Source organism: Coffea eugenioides, chromosome 7, assembly GCF_003713205.1.
Source record: "Coffea eugenioides isolate CCC68of chromosome 7, Ceug_1.0, whole genome shotgun sequence".
NCBI classification, from domain to species: Eukaryota; Viridiplantae; Streptophyta; class Magnoliopsida; order Gentianales; family Rubiaceae; genus Coffea; species Coffea eugenioides.
The window spans coordinates 678,685-704,919 of record NC_040041.1 but is presented as its reverse complement, the minus strand read 5'-3'; the positions used below and the strand labels follow the sequence as shown (position 1 = coordinate 704,919).

At 37.4% G+C, this 26,235-nt stretch overlaps 4 protein-coding genes across 6 annotated transcripts; 2 read left to right on the top strand and 2 right to left on the bottom strand.

Annotated features, from left to right (window-relative positions):
• Window positions 1-266: 266 nt before the first annotated feature.
• Window positions 267-5,330, bottom strand: LOC113777907 (phosphoenolpyruvate carboxykinase (ATP)-like). Its single transcript, XM_027323139.1, has 12 exons — window positions 5,086-5,330; window positions 4,246-4,430; window positions 3,935-4,088; window positions 3,670-3,754; window positions 3,052-3,152; window positions 2,546-2,844; window positions 2,204-2,377; window positions 1,971-2,036; window positions 1,268-1,446; window positions 941-1,110; window positions 645-813; window positions 267-527 (listed from the first exon to the last, which is right to left on the bottom strand). The coding sequence occupies exons 1-12, from the start codon at window positions 5,328-5,330 to the stop codon at window positions 384-386; spliced, it is 1,971 nt and encodes a 656-aa protein (XP_027178940.1). The 3' UTR covers window positions 267-383.
• Window positions 5,331-7,712: 2,382 nt separating this feature from the next.
• LOC113777463 (tRNA-dihydrouridine(20) synthase [NAD(P)+]-like) lies at window positions 7,713-12,819 on the top strand. Its single transcript, XM_027322551.1, has 9 exons — window positions 7,713-7,821; window positions 7,960-8,065; window positions 8,959-9,097; window positions 9,479-9,587; window positions 9,685-9,821; window positions 10,326-10,462; window positions 11,766-11,872; window positions 12,043-12,170; window positions 12,353-12,819. The coding sequence occupies exons 1-9, from the start codon at window positions 7,777-7,779 to the stop codon at window positions 12,423-12,425; spliced, it is 981 nt and encodes a 326-aa protein (XP_027178352.1). The 5' UTR covers window positions 7,713-7,776; the 3' UTR covers window positions 12,426-12,819.
• Window positions 12,820-15,187: 2,368 nt separating this feature from the next.
• On the top strand, window positions 15,188-20,425 carry LOC113778361 (protein RMD5 homolog). 3 transcript variants are annotated; one of them, XM_027323750.1, is made up of 3 exons: window positions 15,188-15,460; window positions 16,687-16,769; window positions 18,974-20,425. In XM_027323750.1, the coding sequence occupies exon 3, from the start codon at window positions 19,013-19,015 to the stop codon at window positions 20,171-20,173; it is 1,161 nt and encodes a 386-aa protein (XP_027179551.1). In that variant the 5' UTR covers window positions 15,188-15,460; window positions 16,687-16,769; window positions 18,974-19,012; the 3' UTR covers window positions 20,174-20,425. The 3 variants fall into 3 exon arrangements, with proteins under 3 accessions (XP_027179551.1, XP_027179553.1, XP_027179552.1); XM_027323752.1 differs by lacking the exon at window positions 16,687-16,769 and having other exon boundaries at window positions 15,188-15,358; XM_027323751.1 differs by lacking the exon at window positions 16,687-16,769.
• Window positions 20,426-23,138: 2,713 nt separating this feature from the next.
• Window positions 23,139-25,936, bottom strand: LOC113778144 (E3 ubiquitin-protein ligase WAVH1-like). The gene is made up of 2 exons (XM_027323432.1): window positions 25,233-25,936; window positions 23,139-25,124 (listed from the first exon to the last, which is right to left on the bottom strand). Exons 1-2 carry the CDS (start codon window positions 25,656-25,658, stop codon window positions 23,259-23,261), a joined length of 2,292 nt encoding a protein of 763 aa, XP_027179233.1. The 5' UTR covers window positions 25,659-25,936; the 3' UTR covers window positions 23,139-23,258.
• Window positions 25,937-26,235: the final 299 nt, after the last annotated feature.

Below are 26,235 nucleotides of genomic sequence, written 5' to 3'. Positions count from 1 at the left end.
TTATCCCTTTTATAGAGCAATTCAACCTTAAAAAAGAAAAAAAAAAAAAGTCCGATGTGAACATGGTTAATTTCTTGATATCCATTGTTTGATGGTTGCATTTGGTTCACTAACTACTACGTGATTATTTTTGTTCCACTAGAATCATTACCAAAAACATAATGCTATATATTACGCTAATTTATACTAGGAACAGAATCAGCCATCCAGTTCACGAGAAATGATTTATTTCATTTCAGATTTCACCAAGGGAATGGCGTGAGGCACTCTTGTCTCACAAAATGGGAAGGGAATAGGACTACTAGCTACTTATTTGCATCAATTGTAGCTTTTTTTCTATTCATACATATGAGGTTCCAGTACTCATTTCTTCCAACAACATGTTAGAATACAGGACCAGCAGCCAAAATCTCTTCTGCCAAGTTGTTATCTATCCCGATCTTGTGGCTCACGAATACTTCAAAGTTGTTCTTGAAAAGGCCAGCTAGCTTCAGCAGTGTTTCATTATAAGCATCCTTGTCGGACCACTGCACCACAAGATTGAAGGATATAACTCGAACGTGGACGGTAAGCAACATAATGAAAGACTGGTAAAAAATGAGGACAAGTTAGTCAGAAATGAAGAATAGAAATCGTCAACTAACAGTGTTCACGGGATCCAGAATATCAGAAGGCACTCCCTCAATCTCGGATGGAATTTCAAGCCCAAACACCTTAGTCTTTTTGTAATTTGCATTCAAAAGACTTCCTGAGTGTATGGCATCAATTATTTTCCGTGTATGCGCCAACTTTATACGGCTTCCTACACCGTATCTGCAAGAGAAACAAGAGACAAGCATTAGCATAATTAGTTTTGCAACAATGTTGTATGAAGTTCTCAGTTAAGTTTACACGTTAGGAAATTGAATATTCTATTTGTGCTACTTTTACACATGCATACCTTCCTCCCGACCAACCAGTGTTGACGAGCCACCCTGTTGCACCGTGTTTCTGCATCTTTTCAGCCAACATTGCAGCATACTTAGTAGGATGCAACATGATAAATGCTGCGCCAAAGCATGCAGAAAATGTAGCCTGGGGCTCTTTTATGCCATCCTCCGTGCCTGCAACCTGTATTTAAGAATATTTCCGTGAGAATAAAGCAAGTTAAAGATACAAAACGGAGAAAAGAAGAGAAGGGATCTCAAGAAAGCTTTGTATTGCACAACCGATGTTGATGAATTTGCCTTGAGAAATTAAAGGGTACTCTATGAAGAGGGATAAATACCAGAGCAGTGTAGCCGCTGATGAAATGGTACATGGTCTGTGCCAAGCTCAGCTTGCTCACAGGGGGAAGAACACCGAAGGCATCACAAGCCAAGAGTATGACGTTCTTTGGGTGTGGGCCAACACATGGAAGTTTTGCGTTAGGAATGAATTCAATGGGATAGGCTGCACGGGTATTTTCTGAGGAAACAAACAAGCAAGTTTATTGAGCAGTCAGATGTTCATAGAAATTTGACACAAATTATCTTCTACATCATTTATTAAGCAAGTTCAAGATCTATGCGCTCAGATTTTTCCGTCAATAGTGACTACTTAAATCAAGCTTCATCATTTTTCTAGAACCAAATCCAACATTGGGAATTTAGTCTCCAAGCATAAATTGTTTGACTGTTGGCTAGCTATCCCTCAAGGCATAATGTGATGGATACAACGACTATTAGAGGTCAAACTTGCTCACTACACTAACCATTTTGAACTGACCCCATCCCACCTAGTGTTTAATATTATTAAGTTTGTAAACATTGTCAACTAAGGCTTAACTGCTCTCCTAATAACCACATATCTTTTTTCTCAATTGTTTTCCCCATTAGACAAATTTGGGCGGCCAGGACGAGGATGAGCTTCATATAATATAATGTCATAAAAAGCAAAATCCAGTTAAGGACTGGATCACCAAGACAGCGAATTTCTTTTGCATTTATTACCTGTGACAGATTTATCTGTATAATCCACTTCTCTTGTATGCTCTTCGAACACCACATTCTCCAGCACTGGAAGCACCGGGTAATATAAATAATCATACAGAGAATGACACTTTTTAAGGTAAAAAGATAATCGATAACAAACTAAATAGAATTAGCTTACCATTGATCTTTTGATTTTGAAACAAAAGAACGATTTGATTTATTTAGAGGTTAGAAGAGAAAGAGCAGTGTACCAGTCCCAAACTTAATAGCGTTCCAGATGTCAGGCTCCTTCTCCCTTGATAGATCAATGCATTTGGCATAACAACCACCTTCAATGTTAGACACCCCAGTGTCACTCCAACAGTGTTCATCATCTCCAATTAAAAATCGATTGTGATCAGTAGACAGAGTAGTCTTTCCGGTCCCTAGATGATGAAAACAACGGGAAAGAAAACTCAGTAACTAGAAATGGATTACATAATCAAAGCTGTATCGTCTCCTTCAATCAGTCATGGAGAGCTAAAGGCAAAAAGAGATAAACTAGCTGGCAAAAGATACCCACACATCATAAAATCGATCCAATGATACTTTACCTGACAATCCAAAGAAGAGGGCAACATCTCCATCTTTGCCCATATTGCTACCAGAGTGTAAGGAGAGGATTTGACGTTTAGGCATGAGATAATGCATGACACTGAATAGGCCTTTCTTCATTTCCCCAGCATACTGGGTACCGAGGATGACCATTTCCCTTCTAGCCAGGTTTAAATCTATGCTAGTAGACGATGTCATATAGTGGGTATAACGATTACAGGGAAACTGTCCAGCATTATATATAGTGAAGTCCGGAGTACCAAAGTTTTCCAGCTCTTCAGTTGTGGGTCGGATACACCTGCCATCCACCCAGTTATCCAATTGTATACACATAGAGCTGACGGTATTATGACACTTGAGAAACTATAGGCTTTTAAAACTTTATGACTATATCTTATAGCAGGGATTGTAACAATCTAGAAAATTTCCAACGGTAATTAAACTTATCTGGTAGGTTTAAACCTGGTAGAACGCAACAACAATATTGATAAATAAGGCCACTTACATGTTATGCATAAACAAGGAATGATAAGCTCTGGCAGAAACAATTCGGACTTTGATGCGATTCTGAGGATCCCAGTTTAGAAATTGATCATTGACAAAGACCTGGAATCGTTGTTAAATCAGGATATGTGATGATTCGACTCAGCATTATAACTCTTATTTCTTTTTTGAATATCTAAAAAGCTTGGCAAGTGATTCAATCAGTTTTATGTTGTCTTAATCATGCATGGTGCAAAAATCGCACTGTGTTATAGTTTTAGATGCGTATGACTAACTAGGGACATATTCAAATGCAGACAACCAACTTGGTACTACTTGACAAGGGATCAAGAATTGTGAATATGATACCTTAACTTATAGCAGACACAGATAAAAGAGTATTTATTCCTTAGCCTTTAAAATTTGGCATTTTAATCATATTCTAAATTTCTAATTGAATCTATTATTTTTTTCATTCCATAAAGTTCTTTTTTCTAAGAAAAAAAAAAACGTTACATATATTTCATAATTTTGACTCTAGAGTAGGATAAAGTTTTGTAAACAACTTGTCAAATAGATAAGTAAACTGATCTCATTTTACATCACCAAAATCAATTATGAAGGAAAACTTATGGATTACCTTCTCTAAAGAATTCAAATAATCCACAGCCCTTTCTCTATTGACCATGAATGTCTGCTCATCCATCTCAATATTTGGCGATCCCCTAGACAAAGCACATAAGAATATAACTTAGTTGGCAAAACGTACATAACTTCTTGCATGAACAAATCAAAAAGTCAATTCCCATGACTGCTGGGGGGTAGTATTAATTGTATGTCCACGCTTAAATTATGCCTGGAAAGAGAGTATTGCAGCAGAGATAGAAAAGGAGGACTCAGCTTACTTTCCCCACCAAAGGTCATCATGTGTAGTCTCATCTTTAACGACACGTTTATCCTTAGGGGAACGTCCAGTCTTGGCACCAGAAAGCGTTGCCAGTGCACCAGTAGACGTAATAAATGACCCTTTTTCATACTTGATCGCCTGCTCGTATAACTCTGTTTTCACATCAGATAAACGCATTACAAGAATGTACCATTAATGGTTCATCTCTCATCTAGTTGATTTATTTTTCATTATAAGTAGACAGTATAATAAAGAAGAAGCAGAAGAAGAAGAAGAGCTACAGTCTATAAAGAAGAAGAGAGATTATACCAGCGGGAGAGAGGTTGTAGAGGATGTGAGTGAATTTCAAGGAACTGTCACTAACGCTTATGGTTGGGGTGCCATGGGCAGGGTGTTGGGTTACGTGTGAAACCCCTGCAGTTTCGGCCTTTCTGGCTGGGTCTCCTTTCACCAGTTTGGGTCCATATCCTCTCGTCAGCGATGCTAGAGAAGCACTAAATAATAAAGAAACCACCCCAAAACAAAATTATATAATAAAAGGAAAATAAGAGAAAGAGGAATGATATTTGCTGCACAAAGAATTTTTCTTAAAGAAATGGTAAGTGATAGATACAAAATACAGAAAAAAGTGAAATATGAAAATAAGTAAGTTGTGCAATAATCGCTTAATAAGGAGAAAGGCTCTTAGAGGCTTCCCTAATGCCACGTTTAGAAAATAATTCTGTAGCAGATAGTTGGGAATGAAAAGTGTATGGGAAGAGGCGAATGGATAAAGAAAAAAATATTTATGTATTCTTCTTTTGCTCTATTATTTTCTTTGTTTCTCTAAAACAGTAATATGCTAAGACATCCATCCATGTATCCTGATAAATGTAGTCCTTTTTCTAGTCCCGCAACATTTTTGCATTTTCATAATCAAGCTATTTGGTACTCATACTAGTGACATGAGTACATGCAAAGTTAGAATGTCAAATGCTCACCAATCTATCATTAAACTTTCAAAGGGGTAACATCTTCATCTACTGGTCGCTTTACGTTCTAGAAGAGAGCTTAAAAGGGTATCATTTTGATTTATTCTTTTTCCATTATCGAAATCAATTAGTACTTGCTTCTGGTTTCTAGTATTTTCTAGTATTGAATATTGATTACCTGATGGACTGCAGCTGCTGTTTCTGACGTTCTTGGCCAGACGGAGGAGCAAAAGCAACATCCTGAGTCTTGTCGGGAGTGGGAGTAGAAGGAGCTGACTTCTTCATCTGCAGCGAATGAAGCTCGTCTATTGTTTGAGCCTTCACGGTTGGCGCGCTGTCGTCGTGACATATTTCGTCATGACTCTTGTCCGTCTGAATCTTCGGTAATCCCCGGCGTCCAGCTGCCCCTTCGTTTGAAGTCATTTCGTCTGCTCTTTTATAAATTTACCCTACACCATATCAAACCATCTTCCATAACTCATTAATATAACATATATAATGGACCCCCAAAGAAAAAACAAAAAAAGAAAATCAAATAATACACACCGAAAAATGCAAGCTGAAGAAGAAAACTTCTACGATGAAGAATATGGGCTTTTAAAGAAAATTGGCAGATATAAAACAAACAAATGACTGAACCATCAAAAGGGTTATAAGTGTGATGTGATATCACTGCACTGCCTTGTTTTACGGCTAAGCAGAAGGTGATGAAATGTGGTGTAGCTCAAATACAGAGGTCGTATTTATAGGACTGAGGAGCACTCTTTTACCGTAGATTACAGTTAAACTCTTGGGGCCTTGATCGGTTCACCATGTCAAGCTCCGTGGTCTCCGGACATTTCATTTAGTTGTCTTTTGATTTTTATCTTATCCTTTTTCTTAGTTACAACATCTTTTGACATCCTTATACCATATAAGAATGAGTTGTGGTCAAAGAGAGATTTGAATTTCAACCGTATGGATAGAAGCTTTTTGAAAATGTGAAATGTTGTATAGTTTTTTTTTTAAATTTTTGGTACAACTAAAGGCAGCATGTGCTTATTTATATTTATCGAAATGCTCTCATTTTAGTACATTTAAAGCTTTAATTTATCGAGCCATTTGAGTATTTTTGGAATATAGAATTATTTTGCAATCGTTTTTGCATCGAGTACAATTCATATAAGTTTATGTGTTGGTGTATTTACTGAAATGATGTTATAGGCACATTGAATTGAAGTGTAGCTTTTGTTGTGTAATTAACACAAAAATATATTAACACATTATGTAATTAACACATTGCTATAATTAGCCATTGGAGGATATTCCTTTGTCTGAAACAACTTATGTTTCCTCTTTGACGATTTTCAATTGATATCTGTAGGGGTCTTTTGGTAATGGTAAAATTGTAAAAATATTGATAAAATAAAGTGCATAAGTGTGTGCTACAATTAGAACATACTATTATTAGTTTTGTAATATTTAATGACTATTTATTTTCAAAATATATTATTATTTGTTCAATGAAATTTTTTTTTTAATCACAGGCACCAAACACCTGTACGATACGTGAGCATTCCCCCCTAGTACTACTAGTTTTTCTAATAGAAAGCGCTGCGATAAAAGTCCCGAAATTCATGAGTTGCTTTAATGTGTTGGGATGGTTAATTATTTGAAAAATTATTTTAGAATAGCACCATAACAAATTTTGTGAAGTTATGCATGTCACGTAAAAAGTGGATGGAGAGATAAAAAGAGTGATTCGAAACCGGTTTATGATGCAAACAAAAAGTACTACCAAATGACAATATAACCAGATAATCCAAGTTTAACAGATAATGTACAAAAATACAGCAATACATAGAATGCAAAATGAGTCCAGAATCTTTTTTATTTCCCTCATCACGAAAAATCTTACTTCATTTCGTCAGAACAAATGTTGAAAATACTAAATCATTGTAATGATAATAACTAAACTATTGAGATTTTACTAAATTATGGAAGTTATCTGCATGTGCCTCCATGCCATGGCATCATTCGACTACCTTATGGGGTACTTCATTTACATCTTAAAAAGTATTGTGATACAATCACTGCAAATTATGCGAAGTTTTTAATATGTCTCCTTGAGCAGATAGATTTTTTACTCTATTACCATTTTCATTTTCTTTGCTAGTAACCATAGATTGGTCCCCAACTTTCTTCATTCTTCAATTGTTTTAATGTCCTTCAATCCTGATATTTACCTAATATATGGTATTATATTGACTTAAAAGGAAATATGTCAAGTTTAATAGTAGGATATATTCATTTTAAGCTAATCTGTTAGGTGTTTATTAGTTGATTAATCTATATAAATACTAGTATTAGTTAGAAAGAGAAAATTCATTTTATTTCTAATAAATTAATTATACATGATTTGCAGCCAACAAACTTATACGCTAAATAGAGAATAAATGAATTCGTTAGAATGGAAGATTATTTGAAGAATTTTTTTTAGAATAATACCGGAGCATTTTTTTATGATGTTATCTATAAAAAGATGCTTGAAATAGTGAAAAAGTTATTGAAAAATATACCTCTAATGCAAGCAAAATAAATTTTATAAATAAGGGCCGTCGAAATTCGAAACAAACGCGTTACACTTTTGTTTGTCATATTGTCTTATTTTATTTTATTATTGTCATTGTTATTATTTATTTATTTTTTAGTACAGGGGGGATTAGACTTGAAACCGGCCCCCGTTTAATCGACTAACAGGCTTTTGTATTTAAGCCCAAATTTAACAAACCCGGATGCCCGCAACCCGGCTGGGTTCTTCATCATCATTCCTCAGGATTCAACTAATTTGTCGTCTCCGCGTGACCAGGCAGAAGACGGCTGCCCGAAAATGGATTACAGAGACAAGCTAGTTTTGGCGCCTATGGTCCGCGTTGTAAGTTTCTACATATTGTTTTCTAAACTATATCTGTTTAGCATCTTATGTTGTCGCAGCTCTAATTATTACCTATCCACAAGAATGAATTTATTCTCTGAAAACAAAATAAAGCTAAAAAGTGAAGACATTTTACAGGGGACGTTGCCATTCAGGTTACTAGCTGCAGAATATGGCGCCGATATAACATATGGGGAAGAAATTATTGATCATAAACTCCTCAAGTGCGAGCGTCGAATTAATGGTATTGATTTCTTTTTTCTTAATTATTATGATTGTTCCTTCCTTGCACATTTGATTCTATTAGTAAGTTGAGTTATATTATACTAGAATCTAGCACCAGTATAACTGATAGCCGGGATTTGGGTTTCGATGGAAAAAAGGGGAAATGAAGTATAAGTAACTGTCTAAACAATTTTTGTATTGGGTCAGCTTTAATTAGTCTTCCTCAACTTCTGCCTGTATAATTTAGCTACATACGACTTAATGTGATCGTTTTTGGAGGCTGAGCTTAAAACAAATCAACTCAAAAGAAGCTTTCTGCCCTTTCTTACCACCTCCTAGGCACCTTATGCTGTAAGCATTTGAATGATGTTTCCTCATTTCAAACGTAATTGCTTTTCGTTGTAGGTGCATATCAAACTTAGGTTATGCATTTGCTGTGTGTTCCAATTCGTGAAAATGCATTGTCTGGTGAGGAAAGGGTGATAAATGTCAGAGTTTTTGGATGCCAGTATAAAGTGAAGCTAGTGAACAAATGTTACATACAATAAATATGGTGCCCCGTATAAGTTCGCTTATGGTTGTGGCAAATGGTTTGTTAATGGTGGTTTAAAGGGACAAGAGGTTTTGACCATAATAAGTACTTGGAAGCTAGTGAGTGGAAAGTTGGTGACGCTGCTTAACATGGTTACAAGATATGTCCTTTCCAAACTTAAAAATTCAACCCTGTTTGCTTTAGCCATCTAATCATTGCATGAGAGGCATTTCTTCTTCGCAAAATATAAAACTTTTTTTTCTTTTCTGTCCTACTCTTCTTCTCGTGTGAAATTTTCTTGCTTTGTGAACTTAATGGAGTCAGACTATTAGCTTTATTTATGTGTTGAATATTCTAATCCAGTTCTGTTCTTTTTATAGATGTGCTCAGATGCACTGATATAGTGGAGAAAGGAACAGAAAGTGTTGTTTTCAGAACATGCCCAGAAGAGAGAAATAAGGTTGTATTTCAGATGGGTACTTCTGATGCAGTAAGGGCTCTTAAGGCTGCTCAGTTAGTGTAAGTTTCTTATTCTTGTTAAGGTTTGGACTTCTCTAAGAAATTTGGTCGGGTAATTTAACCTGAATGAGCTGACATACTTTGTCTTCGAGACTTTTTTTTGAATCTTACTTTATTTTAGGGTTTTCAAATCAGGTTTTACAGATTCTTCAGTATACTATTTAGCTTTTCTGCTATAGCTCTTTTTTGATGTATAGACATTGGTAGTAGTGATTTTGATGCATACCTAATGCTTAGCTGTCTTTAATATGCTTTTCTGGAAGATCCAAGTAATTTGGCATCACTCTTGATCAAATATCATTCAGCAATGTCCTTTTGTGTCTGGCTGATTACCATCTTCAGCTGCTACTTACATTCTTGGACATGTGACTCCTGTTACAGGTGTAAGGATGTTGCAGCAGTGGACATTAATATGGGTTGCCCCAAGTCATTTTCCTTAAGTGGAGGAATGGGTGCTGCTCTTTTGACTAAACCAGAGCTGATTCAAGATGTAAGGAAATCAACATTGGTGGCTAGAATTCTTGCTCCACCTTCTCACTGTAGATTTTGCAATCCACCATTCTTTGACTTCTCTCTTTCAAATGCAGATTTTAACAACCTTAAAGAGGAATTTGCATACGCCTGTGACATGCAAGATTCGGCTGTTAAAATCATCTCGTGATACGGTGGAATTAGCGCAGAGAATTGAGAAAACTGGTGTTTCTGCTCTTGCTGTCCATGGGAGGTGATTTTTACGTCACCTTGCATTTAAGAATCCTTTTAAGCAAGTGTAGCTCTTCCCTTTGTTGTTCTTCTAGTAAAATCTTTCAAGTACCAATTCTGTCCATCGCTACTTTTACATTGGTTCTTGATATATTTCAACGGTCTAATCAGTTACTTTATCTTTGTCTACGGGTGCCATTCAAATATCCTGCTAATGCTTTTCTTGTAGCTATAGGCCATTGCTTTCTAGAAATTTTCCTTTATTCAAGTATTTAATAGACTCTTGAATGAAAGAATTGCAGTTATTTCTGTAGAAATGCTTTCACTTTCATTTTCAGTTCTACTAAGAGGAGGCAAAGTATTAATTCTCCATATTGACTTCTTGCCAAAGTAGTTCATAAAGGATGCTAGATGTTGAAAGGTTGTCCTGCAATTACCTTCTTGTTAAAATGTTTACTTGAATTCAAGAACAACTATTTGGATCTTTTCAAACCTTTCAATTGCTGTTTCACCAATGATTACGCAGGAGAGTTGCAGACAGGCCAAGAGACCCTGCTAAGTGGAATGAAATTGCTGATGTTGTAGCTGCCCTTTCAATACCTGTTATAGCCAATGGTGATGTTTTTGAGTTTGAAGATTTTGAACGCATGAAAGTTGCTACAGGTATGTAAAAAGAGAATGCGTCAATCTTTAGTCTTTCCTTCTTGACTTCGTTTAATCTTTTTTGGGTCGATAATTTTTGTAGTCATGATAATTTTTAGCAATAAGAGGTACTTCTTTTCATGAACAATTATTCCTAAGATATATATTTTAGCAGTAATTGTAAGGAACGGATGGATGAATGGGTTTTGTCAGGATGCTGAAGACTGCCTCTGTGGTCTTAATGCTTTAGTCAAAGACAAATTACTGTTTGTTAAACAACACTGGAATAATGTTATGTAATCTTTTGCACCATTATCTTGTTTGTGTTTTAATGTACAATTTGGATGTGGTTTTTGTGTACTAACCAAAGATATTTTAGTTGTCTAATGATTGAAAGCTAGTTGGCATATGCAAAAGGTTATGATGGATTAAACATGCTGGTTGTAATACAGCCTCTAAAATCTTTTTGAATTTTTCTGGTTTTGCTAATTCCTCTTTTTTAACCATTCATTCTCTACTATGTCGTTCTCCCCTGTTTATGCTTCCTCTGTGATTGATATCTCCTTTAGTGATTCCTGAGGTTCAATGGGCTTTGTGGCCTACTCTATGGGCACTTTAATACTTCCAAACTCCTACATGAGGTTCTACTTCAGTAATTGCCCGATTTGCTTTAAGACGTGCTTGTTTACTGCTTTCCAAAAGCCTGCCTTAAATTTTTGGCTATGTTGTGGTTTTAGTTTTTCTTTTGAAAGAGGGTATAGTTCGTTGGAGATCTTTGTTTATGTGGATCCAAGCCTTTTTCGTTCTTTACCGTCTTTAGCTGACCTTTCTCTTCCTTGAGCAGACTTCTTTTCTAAGGGAAGTCATCCAACTAGCTGAAGGGGAATGTGGAATTTTTATGCTGGTAAACTCCATATTTTTTTGTTGAGATGCATTAATTTGCTAATGGCATGCAGTCAAATCTGGGTTCTGCTGCCTGTTAGACCTAGCTTTTTGTAGTCTCCTGATAGGGGTACAATGTATTATAGCTTTGTTGGAACATTTGACATAAAATTGACAAAGTTAGGCAAACATATTGGGTTCTTTCATCCACTCTACGTGATTTGACTCACTTATCAATCTTTTTCTTTTTGAGGTTGGATGTGCGGGTTAGTCTATGGGAGATTTTAACTATTGGATACAGGATTAGGTTTATACCCTGCCTCTGAACCTGGCTATCACCCTTATCTTCAGTTTCTGTATTCAGGGTGGTGTGACTTTTCCGCCTAATGTCATAATAGTTTGCTTACGTAAGACACCCTGTTATTGATTTCCCTCCTGACAGGTGCCTCATGTGTTATGGTTGCTAGAGGTGCTCTTTGGAATGCTTCTATTTTCTCTCCTACTGGCAAACTACCATGGGAAGATGTGAAAAGAGAGTATATAAGAAAGGTTTAGGCCTTTAGATAATTTTCATTTTGCTTTTTTATTGCTTATATAGTTTTGAAAGTTCAATGTTTCTGGGTTTCCGAATTAAGAATGGTGAAGAAGTCATGATCAATTTGCTTGCAATTGATTCTGTTTGAAAATACTTTTGGCCAACCCTTCGGTCCTTTGTTCAGAGTATCTTATGGGATAATGACATCAAGAGCACCAAGCAAACTCTGAAGGAAATGATAATGCATTACTCTTGCCTTGAATTCCCGGAGGGAAAGGCTGTGACTAAGGCAGAGACTTTGGCAGATCTCGCGTAAGTATCACTTCAAATTACTTTCTTGTCATAAATGTTCTTGCAAATGAATTGAAGGTGTTACGCAACATGGCACCGTCTAGGTATAACTTCTCATGAAGCTGTTATGGAGGTCAACTATTACAGGTTCTTCATGCGAGATTATTGTGTTGACTTTTCTTTCTTTCTTTCTTTTTTTCAAGTCAACTTTATGGGCAAGAGCAATATTATGAGTATGTCAAATTGAACCAGCTCTCATCTACTCGAAGTAGGTGAAATCCTTTCAGCAGCTTAACCATGAGCCTAATTGCAAAAAGTAGGTATGCTTGCTCTTCAATCTGAGGAATGCTGATTTTTGTGGTTGTACTATATTGGGGCTGCCTGCAGCACACGTAATTGTCAGAACATTTACCATGTAAGAGCATATATAATTTGCCTGGCGAGCTTGCACTGATTTCATTCCAATGATAATTTTTGCTAAAAATTTTAGAACTTCTGGATGTGTACATAAAAATTTATAGTAGACCGAGTTTTCCTATAATAGCAATAATTGTATGACAATCACCCCTTTGACTTTTTGGAAGGATATCACTTCAAATTCTTGGCAGGCGTCTATTTGAGTACCTGTAGCTGGCATTTCCTTTTAGTTTTTACATGTACTGCCAGCGGCATTTTCTGTCGCAGTCGTGTTATAGGCTTATTATTGGGCAAGAGCCAATGAGCCATAATAGTCACGCGAGCTGCAAAATTCGAGAGCTGCAGCTACCCGCTTGTTTTTTTTTTTTTTTTTTTTGATTTCATGGTGTTTTAGGTGCTTAGTGGAAATACGTCAGGGGAATGAAATAGCGAGGACAAGCCCCCCATCAAAGACTGGGAAGAGGGTGCTAATTGTTGCTAGCTGATTTTAAATTGAGGAGAACTCTTTTCTACCAGAGGTTGTGGGTGAAATGCTATAATACGGTGCAACCGCCTAAGGTCCTGCTTGATAACTTTTAGTTCAACACTTAAATTTAATGGATTTAAATCTTAGCATATTCATACCGTTTGATAACGAAAATTGAACATCCGAATTAATTAAGTGGTACTGAATTTCTTAGGTAAAACTTTAGATTTTAGATTTTAGATTTCAGTTTTATTAAACGCATCCTAAATCATGTTGCCTCAATAAGTACGTGACAGATTTAAGGGCGATTCTTCCCCCATTTTTAATAGATTGATTTTTGGTTTCATAATTTTTGCTTTAATTTGACCTATTTTCTGCAATGTTATTCCTATTTAGCTTCATTGTTTTATACTCTTGACCTTCCCGCGGTCCTAGAATCGAAGGCACACTATGAGTTACCATGAATTTCTTATGGGAAAGATTTCTACAACCACCAAAAATCATATTAATGGTAGATTTGCCGCTTTTAGGTTTAAGAGGCCTTTCTTGAATTTGTATTGCAATTTTGCTCAGCTAAACATTTGGACAAAAATTTAATAAAAACATTTGGATATTGTATAGTATGCTGCGCTCTTGTCCCTCAATAGTGTATCATATGCCCTCTCCAAGTTAATCTCTCTAAATGCCACTATCATATATTCGGCCCATAATGCAAAATTTTGTTTCGGTTTGAAATGATTACATGGCAAGTCTATCCGTGAAAATGCTATAAATAAGATCGTGGAGTTCAATGATTAAGCATTAATGGAGATTTTATTTAAATTGTTATTACATTCTAGTAGGTTTTAATTGATCAGATTTGGCAAGAGTTTCTCTCCTAAATTCTAGATTTTAGCCTTTAAGAACATACCCAAAAAAAAAAAAAAAGAGGAAAGAAACGGTTGGGAATATAACCACATTGGCCGCCTCCTCAACAAAATCACAGACCTCATTCACTGCAGGAGATTTGTGGAAGGGCAAATGCTGAAAACCCCTACGAATTATTATAGTAAGTGCATTTTACACTCTAAATTATTTTAACAGACGCTTTATAGCCTTAATTAACTAGAAAATAATAAGAAAATTAATTCCATCCAAAAAATTGAAGAAATTATCAATTTATCTTCCATTAAAACTTTATAAGTGACAAAATACCTTTTTGGTAGAAAAGTTGCAACTTTAAATGGATTAATTTTCACTTCGTAATCACATTCTAACTATAAACATATAACAATAAAATATATGATCACTTTGAATGACAATTAAAACAAAAGAAGTATGAAAAAAAGAAGAAGAAAGGGAACAAATTTAGTTCAAAAATCACAACAGCCCTATTTTATTACATGTTTCAAGTTAGCTTAGGTAAGAAAATATTGCAATGAAGAAAAAAGGCACGTGAAGTCCTATTTATTTCTCATGCAAGCCCAGTTAGGCTCCCTCTTTCCCACAGGATAGAAGTAATGTAGATTGTTGCCATTAAACTCAAAAAAAGTCTTATTTATTCCTCTAATTTCGAGCTATACCTTCGTTTTATTTCTATATGCACATAACAAATGAAATAATTTAGGTGTTTTATTTAAAATTTTGAGTTCAATATTTTGTTTACTAATATTTAGATTAGATTTTAATTTAGGTTTGGCATTTTGAATCTTTATTGCTTTCATATGAAAAATTTGTTTTCTATGCTATTGTGAAGATTTCAAGTGAAATTTTGCTGGTTATATGAAGTAACGGCATTATGATGCGTCGGAGAAAATTATGAGATTTTAAAAATTGTAACAGTAGTATCTCAATATTTCCATATTTTGCCCCTATTTTAGTTCTAATAGTCTTATCATTCAAAGCAAAGCTACATATATAGTAATCTTTTTCATGAAAATGGTATTTTTGTCACTTAAGTTTTTATGGACAATAAATTGGTCATTCCATTAATCACTTGGAAAAAATTAATTGTCATATTATTTTTTAGTTGACTAAGGGTGCAAAGTGTCTACTAATATTTTAGGGTGTAAATTGTGCGAGCTCTCTGCATTTAATTCTACTAGAATAAACAACGAAAAACGAGGGATAAAAGTGGAATGAAATGGTTGAGGACCCAAACGTAAGCAAACAGCAATCTGTTCTCCCTATTTTATTTAGAAAATCTTTGGGCTTCTATTCTCTCTCTCTCTCTCTCGAGCGTTTTCTTGTCTTCAAGCCAAGGTTCCACACAACATCCGACCCGAACCACCTAACCCACCCATCTGTCGACGGTCGGGTATCCATTTTCATGGTTTAACAATCTCCGGTAGGACACAATACTAGCATCTTCTTTTCTGTCCTAAACTCCCAAAGTACTTGTTGATTATATTTTCTACTACTTTTGCTGAAACGACGCCGCCAGTTACCGGTGAGTTACTAGCATAAATTTGAAGGGGGGAAAAAAATTAAATTTTGATGATTGCTTAAATTTTCGTGTCATGATTTTCGATCTGAATTTGTGTGATGCATCATTATTCACGCATCCAAGCACACAGTTTAGTATATTTTGTTGCGTGGAAGCATCATCTATTATTTGTTTTTTTTTTTAATCTTTCTTCTTTAGATATGGAATTGCTTCCGAGTTACTGCATTTTCTTTTCTTTGTTTGAAATTTTTGATTCGGCGAATTTGAGAAATCGTTATTTATTTTTCTCCACGTATTGTTGATTCTTGAGTGTGATTAGTAGGCGGAGCACTTCTGATTGGGTGGGCTTACAGATGGCACTGCGGCTAATTAACAATCTAATGCTTGTGTTAACTAAATTGAGCTGCTTACAGAAAACGAAAATCAAAAAACTGAATTGAGCTGGTATTACTTTTGCTTAGTTGAAAAGTTGCTTAAGAAGGAAATCTTGCTGTTTTCTTTATGACAAAAAAAAAAAAGGGTGTTTCAACTGTGTTCTATTGTTTATTTTGTTTTATTTCGGGAGATATGTATTTAGGTCTCTTAGGAGAATCGGAGGGTAAACTTGAGAATAGAGTATATAACTTTCTCGTGTAGTTTGGGAGTCCCAGAGAGAAAACAGAAATTCAGAAAGGAGTTCTATTGAAGTTTGAGTTTTATGGGTCATTTTTGTAGTTTTCTTTCATCATCATCATCATCTTCTGCTTCTTCTTTTAAATCGAAATCCTTTTTCTTCATTCCTTTTTGTTTTCCTTGAGTAGTGAGTTATAGATTTAAAGATGCAATAAAAAATTTGATTATCTTCTTAAGCTTGTTATGCATATTTTATGTTGGTGTTTAAACTTTTTCTCATCTATGTCATAATGTCTGATTTAAGTTCAAGTTTTAGTGGTCATGTGACCATTGGAATGAGGCACATTCTAGGTTTCATGGAAAAATTTCCAGAATTTTTTAATTTTTTTTTTCGGTTTCACCTAACATTAGTAGAATCTTCACTTGAAAGCTAATTTTCTTGCATCTTTATGCCTGGAGAGTAAAGACTAGCTGCACTCGACATTTTGTCGCTTGTGTGTGTTTGGGTTGGGGGGAGGAGTCTTTTTTTTTTTTTGAGGACAGAATTCTCTGTTTTTGAATAATTCCCGTGCATGTATGTGCCTTTCTTAAATTGTACAACATTAACTGTATTTCAGGTTTGCCCCTGAGTTGGTATAACACAAAAAAGTTGTTAAAGTTGAAAAGACCCTGTCTTCCTCGGTGCTTTAACAACTTTCAGGTGACTTTTACCTTTTGTATTCGTTTCCACTAAATAAATCTGTATTCTTCGACTGTCAATCTCCAAAAAAAGAGTCATGTGTTTGGGTCTTAAGTTGTTTTTATCACTATTCATTTATTTTTCATAGTCTGATATATGGTCCGCTGGGTTGAACCTGCTAAGTGTATTCTTTTTCGTTTGAATCCGTGCTGTAGATAATCTCATTATCGAGCAATAAATTCTTCCAATTAACACTTAATAAGTTTTAGATCTGAAATTGGATGAAGTTGGAGAGAGATAAATAACAGAATTTTCAGAATTTCAAAGCAATTAAATCTTGGGTGATTAGCCATTCTTATTTGGCATCCCGGTGCACTCATAAAGACTGGCCCATCATTGTTGATTGGGTTTTCAAGTTTTATCAAGGCTTTTTCTTTGCTGAGTGAAGGGAAATTTGAAACTTTATCTGAAGTAACAGTCTGGAAAACATGACCCGGACTTCCATCTGCCAAATCCCTCTACCTGTCAAAAAATTTTAAAAGCCATTGTCAAGTTATTGTGGGTCTCATAGGTTCAGGCTATATGTTACTTCACATTTTTATCCCATTTGTTTAACAATTTCAGCCAAGCTTCCTTTATTCATGTTGTGTAAGAGGTCCAAATATGACTCGTTTGAGCAGCTTGGTGATGTTTGTTTTGTTAAAATCCTACTGATAAACATAAGTGAATCATCAGCTACAAATGTCTTATCTATGCAAAAGAACACTTTCTTTTGCCATTTTACTCTTTTCCTTTTTGAAAGGCCTTTACTAATCTTTCCAGAGCTAGTTATGGGGCGTCATTGACTCATTGAACTCGAGCAATATTTTCTCTGTTCTCATCTGGCCTTTGTCTTGTTGTGTATGTACTTTTGCCTGGTCAAGCCCTTGGAGTCACTTAAAAGAGTTTTGAGACCATCTTTTGTTATGATTTTGAATTTCTTTTGATATTTTGAGTCTCAGTCATCTGGTATTAATTCTGACTTTCACATAAACTGAAACTTAGAAGAGCATAATTATATTATCTCTCTGAGAACCAATGACCTTTTTGTTTTCCTCTTTTAATTTCAATTATTTCACTCTGGCTGTACTTGTAAAGTACTAATGATCATGTGGTGCATATATATGGATTTTCTGTCTGGTTTCATCAACATACAAGTAATTCATGGAGTTCTTATTGAGCTTTGCAGTGTTTTGTCTTTTAAAACTGCAGATGTTAAAGCTTGATTTTTGTTATGTAGCTAAATGGCAAGAGTAATTTCCCTGGGCAAAGTTAGATGACTCGATATGAGGCTATACATTGTTAATAATATAGTAAAATTGAAGTTCATCTAATAGAAAAAATATGCTAGATACTAGGATGAAGAAAGGAGCCTTCTTGCTATAGACGATTTGAGAGAGCCTATCTTGGTGGTAACAAATTAAACAATAGCTTATTTTGATAATCTCACTGGTTTTGTGAGTCATGGATAAAGAAAAGATGTACCATTCACCAACTATTATAGTTTGAGTAACTCGAGTATGCCTACTCTTTATTTTAATCCCTTGATATTTTAGTCTTCCATCTGCCATATTTCGGGAGAATTTCATGATGCTAGTTAAGTTGGTGATCGTCTTTGGTCTTGAATTGGAAATCGTACAAGAGAAAAGTTTTCGGCAATATTGTTTCTTTTAATGTGCTTGTTGTAAGTTTTAATCAAAATGTTGTTCTTTATGGAAGTATTGTACAATGAGTCCTGACTGAGATGTAACATGGTCTCTAACTTTTTGATGTCAAAATCGACTAGTACACCTGTTTCTTCTCGAAAAGGGAAAGGGAGAAAGAAAACAAGTAAATAGGGCGAAGAAAAGGGTAAAAACAATTTTTTTTGTTAAATGCATAATCACTCTTTTGTGTCTCCCGTCTTAGGGAAAAGCTGCTTCGGAATAAGTTGGCTGATCGTTTATCTTTGAGACTTTATAGGTACTTGTGTGTTTGTTTATGAAGGTAGAATAATGTTTATATCATCTCCTCTAATCTAGGCATTGATATTTACTAGTGATGAAATGTTTCTGCCTTCTTTTAATCTCTTGTAGATTTCATTTTTGCTTGCTTTTGCTTTTTCCTGCAATGAGAGAATGAGGGTCCTCTTGAGTTTTTGGGGACTCATCATTTTGATCCATTTCTTTTTGGCTGTGGTTGATTAGATTTAGAGTTTATAAAGAAGGAACTTGAGCTAGTATAAAATGGAGTTGAATACTATCAAGGATGCGTTTGATCGCGTTACGAAGAAGCAGAAACTGTCATCATCAAAATCCCAAGAAATCATAGAACAAATTAGCCAAGAGATAGAACAAGCCCTGTCAAGCATAGGACCAGGTGATGATATTATGACTCAGACTGATCCTAGGTTTATGTTATGTGAACTAAAAGCCAAGTTGAAAGAAATCGGGCCTCTCAGTCAGCTTGAAGTGACACAGAAGGAATTAAATGTGGCATTAAGCAAGTACCCAAAGCTCCTAGAGAAATCCTTCAATCCTGATATATCAAAGGCTTACAGAAATATTGATTTTGATATCCACACAGTGAACCAGATAATTGCCAGCCACTTTTATCGGGAAGGGCATTTTGATCTCGGTGATTGTTTTGTACATGAGGCCCGGGAACCGGAAGCTGAAGCTGCAAAGTCATCTTTTGCCGAAATGTACCAGATACTTGAAGCCATGAAATTACGCAACTTGGAGCCTGCTTTGAAGTGGGCTGCTACCAATCATGATCAGCTTAACCAAAATGGTTCTGACATTGAATTGAAACTTCATCGCCTTCAGTTTGTGGAAATTTTACAGAAAAAGCGTAGAGATGAAGCTCTTAATTATGCTAAAACTTTTTTGGCTCCTTTTGCTAAGAGTCACATGGCTGAGTTCCAGAAGCTTATGGGCTGTCTGTTGTGGGCTGGAAAGCTTGATGCTTCACCATATGCTGAATTGCTGTCCCCAGTGCACTGGGACAAGTTGTCTGAGGAGCTTACCCGGCATTTCTGCAATTTAATGGGTCAATCCTTTGAGAGTCCATTAAGCGTAACGGTTGCTGCTGGAGGCCAAGGTTTGCCAACCCTTCTGAAGCTGATGAATGTAATGACAGGAAAGAAGCAGGAATGGCAGTCAATGAAACAGTTACCTGTTCCAGTGGATTTGGATAGAGAATTCCAGTTCCATTCTGTCTTTGTGTGCCCTGTGAGTCGAGACCAGGCAAGCGAAGAGAATCCACCCATGCTTTTGTCGTGCGGGCACGTGCTCTGCAAGCAGTCTATAACTAAGTTGTCAAAGAGTAACAGTACTAGACCTTTCAAGTGTCCTTACTGCCCCTCTGAGGTTGAGGTAGGTCAATGCAGGCAGCTGTATTTCTGATGTTGACTCCCAACACATAACCCTGTTGTACTAAAATCCTTCTTTGGTCATCCTTTTTTGTTTCACATGAACTAAATGTTTTAATGGTTGTAGCGACACTGGACTCTCGATAGTATAGGGTTTGGGTGGTGGGGTGCTTAAAGCGGGTTTCTTCTGGTATACTGTTGGGCTGGAACGGGTGTAAATAGATATTCTTTGCACATTCATTATTATCAGTAAGAAGGCCTACCTTGATAGTATTTTAAATTTTAACGTTATCTGAACCGTCTCACTCGCACCAAATATTGGTGGTTGCTAATAAATTTTGAAGGCGGAATCGGACTTGCGTTGTCTTTCCATCTAAATCTAGTTAGTAGATCTGTATCCTGAGCAATGATTTGATTTCTGAGGAATTTCCCCTCCATAATCCGAGGGAGGGGCCGGGATTTGATATTGGGGCCATGTTTAATCCTCCTTGCCGCTTTACCACGTCAAAAGCCTTGCAGTGGTCTAATCTTTAAAACGCCCCGTAGGGTATTCAAGAAAATCTTTTAACAGTTTCCTTCTCTCTCAAAGATGGAGATAACACCCCCAGTGGCGCATAAATACAATAACGATGGACCAATCCATCCATAATTGTGTTCTACTTTTAAGAACATCTATCAACTGGGATACCAAAAGCGAAAGTGTCTTTGGATGACATTGAATAGGTTTTACCACCGGCATTGTTATTTATCTTTGCTGCCGAAGCTATCATGTCAAGATGGCAACAATACAATAAAATGCACCCCAAAGTGATCGGAAATTCTAATTGGTGTTCTGTGCATCTAGAAGTTATCAAAGAGATAAAAGGTTGCTAGTCTTCAGCGGTTGTTGCACTTGAAAGGCTTTAAAGGTGCGAGATTCGAGGAAATCATCCAACACAACACCACCATAAACATAAAGCCAAGTAAGTAACTCGTCCTGGTCCTTTACTGGATTGGATACATGAGAAAAGCTTTCTTCAAATTTCCCACTTTATTAATGCATTGGTTTCTTCTCCAAAACTTTTTTGATGCCTTCCACGCAGATGCTGCAGCAAGCTTTCACTTGAAAAAGCTTGCACTCTTTTTACCTTAATTTTCACAAACGTGTAGCTAAAGTCATGCTAACGTGGAACTTCTAAATGCAGAAAAATCATCACATTTCTTCCAAGTTTCCCTAGGGATTGTAAATAGAAGAGTAATTTACAGTAGAACTGAATGGAACTAATCATTTCCATTTCGGTGGGTTTCCAACTCTTCTTGGTGTCGATGATTCATTTGGTATGATATGGCCTGGTAGATCGCTGTGTCTCACTTTTTTTCCTTCTATTCGAAAATGACTCTTTTTTTTTTTTCCCTCGTATTTGAAAATGACTAGAATATTAGTAGTGTCTTGTCTGGATTGTGATTTTTTGTAAAATTTTTTTTACGTTTTCTATAAACACATTTTTCAATTATCTTTATAACTCATGTATATCAAATCGTTACAATACTTTTTTTTTAAAAATAAATACTACTAAAAATAGCCATTCAAACGGAATCAAGTTTTCTGACCATTATTTGACTGTGACAACAACATTAGTAATGGTAGTTTGCCCGCTGAGAATGACATTATTCCTTGCTGAGATGAGTTTGCACGTCTCTCCGCATTCATTGATTAATTTCATAATCCCATAAGAAATAGCCTGTTATGACATATAATCTTTTAAGGAGTAAAAATGAAGAATACGCGTAACCGGAGAGGCTATAAAATTGTGTTCTAGAAAGAAAAAGACGATCATAATAATATGTTTTACTTTTTGCTGCTTCGCACGCTTGCTCTGGTCTGGACGGTTTGGGTTCTTATACTTTGGCAGCTACTGTAGAAGCAACTCGAACAAATTTCTCTGGAAAACAAGAAGAGAATTATACCAATTCAACAAGTCTGATCCAATATATACAGAGGTATACGAGACAACAGGATAGTACATGAAAAATTAGTTGTGACCTGTTGAGTAGAGTAATATTTTTCTGTGGGTCCCACAGCAGTGAGCAACTAATTATTATAATCTTATGTCAAAGTAAAAAAGAATGAAAGAAAACAATAAATGGTAGGGAATCAGCCTAGTCTCCCATAGGATACTCATTTGTCAAGTCTGCAGTGGCAGTCAGAAGTAAACATAAAAACTATGCAATGGCAGGGAATCAGGAAACCTACTAGCTTATTACTATTATAGAAGATCTAAGATTGAAAAATAGAACTAAATTGTCCATTTTCATGAGGCATGGCATTGTCAAATTTATCAATTAGTATTGGGCAACATCTTGTCCAACAGCAAACTTTTGGCTTATGCGAATCCTCCCTGGAATTGGATACAGATAAAAGTTCTATTTCACCCCAAAACAAAAAAAAATAATAATAACACCAAAGCGCGCCCTCTAATTCCTGACCATCCAATGATCAGATCAACACACAAACAATAATCAGAGAAAAGCATTAATCATATCCTAAATAGTAGTAGTAATTTAAAAGACGAGAGCAACAAAGATACCTTCCCCTCGGAGTCGGGGCCACACAGAAATCAATCATCGCTCACTAAAAACTTTTATTTCTGTTCATTTTTATTAGTGACCACTCATTCATTCATTCTCTACACGGTAATTGTTGTATCGCTGCACTATATAATTGAAACCAATAATAATAATTAAAAGAAAAAGGATAGCAGTACTGTGTACGACCAAAAAAAATTAAAAATGGGAGAGCGAGAGACTTAAAATTACCAATAAAGACAAAAGTAGGCAGATAGGCCTTCCCCCCCCCCCCCCAACCAATTCGCCTTTCAATCAATCAGTAAAATCAATGTGGGGTTCCTCCTTTCAGGCTTTCACCGTCCTCTGCAGAAAGCGCCGATCGTCGGGTACTCCTTGTCCCTATTTTACTTTCTGGGTCCCTCCTATTTTAATTCCTTCTTCTTCTTCTCCTCTTTTTTTTTTTTTCTCCCTTCCTTCCTATGTCCAAGTCCAACAAAACTACTACTTATACATACATGGCAGTACTCACTACTATTTTTCATTTTAAAATTTACCAACTAATTAACACAAAATTAAAATCTGGCATTCTCAAAGCCGTGCAAGTCGCTGACCCTATTCATAGATTTCCTCATAATTGCGACTTTAGCCAGCCTCTCCGCCGCTCTCCAAGCCGATGTCGGCGTGAGCGGCTCGCTTGATTTCTCATCCAATCTGATACTACCGCCGCTGCTGGCGCCCGTAGGATGCCTTCTTTCCACGTTTCGTCTCCTTGGAATCTGCTGCACCTGATTTTGTCTCCTCCAATGCAACTCCGACAGCTCAGCTTCCAAGCCGCTCGCGTACTCCTCACCCCACTCACTACTACTGCTGGCTTGCAGTACCAGAGATCGAGCCGATGTCAGCACCTGATGGGCTCCGGCTAAATCATTTCTCTCGACTAATCTCCTAGACTCAGCCACAGCTCGCGTCGCAACAAATAGGCTTCTCAACCGTTCGATGCTGCTGGGCGTGGATGATCGGAGGGCCTGAGGACGTGGGACCAACAGCGCTTGTTCTTTACCTTGGATTAGCACCTGAGTTGACGGGTCTTTGTATGAGCATCGAACGGACAATGCGTGGTGGGCCCCAGCCGAACTCATCGACGGGACTTTTAATTCCACCAACAATTCTCTCTCTTCCTCAGCGAACAACTCGCCCAGTCGGACCAAACCCGAACCGAGGGCCATGGGCCGACCCCCGAACGAGTAGACTCCCGCGACCTGGCCGTGACCCGACCCGGAAATAAATCCTAAATGGACCCTCAGGTCCTGCACCACCACGCTCAACAGTCCTCCAACGCATTTGGCCAAGGAGTCGTCCGGCGGCTCCCCGTGTCCGTACGCCCCGCAGTGCCTCAGTCCGACTGACAGTACCGGAACTTCGTAATGGGTGACGCGCGTGGTGCACACGACTGACGACTGCCGCCTTTGATTGGCTGACCGATCCTCAATCGCGTCGGACAAGAGTATAATGCTGGCGACGGGGTTTTTTTCCCGGCGGTCCTCCAGAACCTTGGCGGCTTTCTTAATCGCGTCATTGGCACTCGCGGGTGCTGTTCCATCCAAAGATACTATGGAGTCCACTATCCTGCGGGCCGACCGCCGCCCCGCCGCCGTCATCCTCCTCAGCGGCAGCAGCCGTTTGGAAGTAGATGAGAACGCCACAATGGAGAGCCTATCGGCAGGCGAAAGCGAGGACACCACCAATCTCAGAGCTCGTTTCATCATCTGAAGCTTTTCGTTGGTCAGCTTCCGGCTCACATCCAGCACCATTACCAAGTCAATCGGAGCTCTCCTCGCCGCGTTCGTCGGAGCCGGTGGAGCTCTGATTTTTAGCACAACCACGAAAGTCTGGCTACTCCGGCCAATGGAGATCACGGCAGCCTCTGGCGATATCTTCGTTTCGATATTTCCCAAGGCAGAAGCGGTGCTCTTCTGAAAAGGACTCGTTGTAGTAGGATAAAATCCTTGAAATTCTTCTGTAATATTATCACTATCTTCTTCACCATTCTCATCGGACTCGGGTATCGGGTTGAACCGAGCTCCACATGTTGGCGACATCAGCGGCTCGTCGTCATTGTACACCTTTAAAACAGGTTGCTTACAACTATTAGACGAGGAAGGAGGCGGCGGCGGCGTTTTGGGAGATGACGGAAATTCCATCCTTTTCTCTTGTTTGTCTAACCTGCTGTGATGACTGCTGCTGCTGCCGCTGACATTGTGGATTGATAGTAAGGGCATTTCGGTCCATGTAGAGTTGCAAACCGGGCACGCGAGAGTCCCTTGCTTTCTCACGTGACCGGCGACGCATGGAAAATGAAAGCTGTGGCTGCACTCCGCCGTGAATATGGCCATCCCTTGCCCGCTTTTTATGCCGTGTAAACATATTCCACACCTTGTCTGCAAGGAAGAAGAGAACAAAATATTTAAACAAATTAGAATATGTTTTTTGTAAGTTTTTGTTTTTTCTCTAAAGATAATAAAGACAAAAAAGAATTGATGGTTTACCTTGGAGGATATGCGAAGGGTGGATTTAAGAAGAGAAAGAGTGGAAGGGGAGCGAGGAGAGGATGGGGTGGAGGAGCGTAGTTGGAAAAATCTGGGGCTGTTTTTGGCCGTCTTGCATTGGCGCTTTGGACTTTCAGGCGGTTGTAATGGTGGTGTGGATGGAGTACTGGTTGCCCTGGTGGTGGGGGTGGTTCGACATCGAAGTCTGGGGCTAGAAACAAGCTGAGATTGTAACCGAGGAGTGGAAGGAATGGAGAAGAAGCTTAACTTGGAGCTAAGCTTAGGAGTGGTTGGATTGCTTTGATGGGCGTCGTGACTAATTTTGTCTTGCCTGCCGTCGTTGCTGGTGGAGCTGCTGCTATGGATGCTGGAGTCTCGATCCCTAGAGATCGACGTACAGAAGGCTTTTCGCCATCCCAATACCATTGTGAGTTTTCTGAGCTCCTTCCACCGCAACCGATCCCGTCCTTATTTTCCCTTGTCTCGTTTTCTGGGTTTTATACTGCTATCTGTATGTTGTCGTTGTTTAGTTGTTTGATGTGGTTATCTTGTAGTGGTTGACGATGATGATGATTCTGATGAAGAAAGAAAAGAGAAGAGAAGAAAAGAAAAGAAAGAAATTCGTGGTGTATTATGGTATTGGGTTTGGTACTAGAGAAGACGAATGCGAATGAGAATTAATGGGAATAGATAGACAGGCCTACCACTAGCAGAGAAAAAGGGCGAAATTTTTGATAGAATTGACTAATAAGACAAAATATATTAGCAGTACTGTAGTAGCAATATACTGGTAATGCTAAGTGGAAGAAAGTTGACGACCCCTTTTTTTTTAAAAAAAATAAAATAAAATCTCTTGCCCTCTTCTCCTTGCTTTTACGCTTGTATGCAAAGTCTATTCGGTGTGTATAGAGTATAGAACCCTTAAAAAGATCAGAGCACAAAAGTTATAAACTAGTCGGTATGAGATATCTGTGAGGTCTCACTTGATGCCCCACTCTTATTT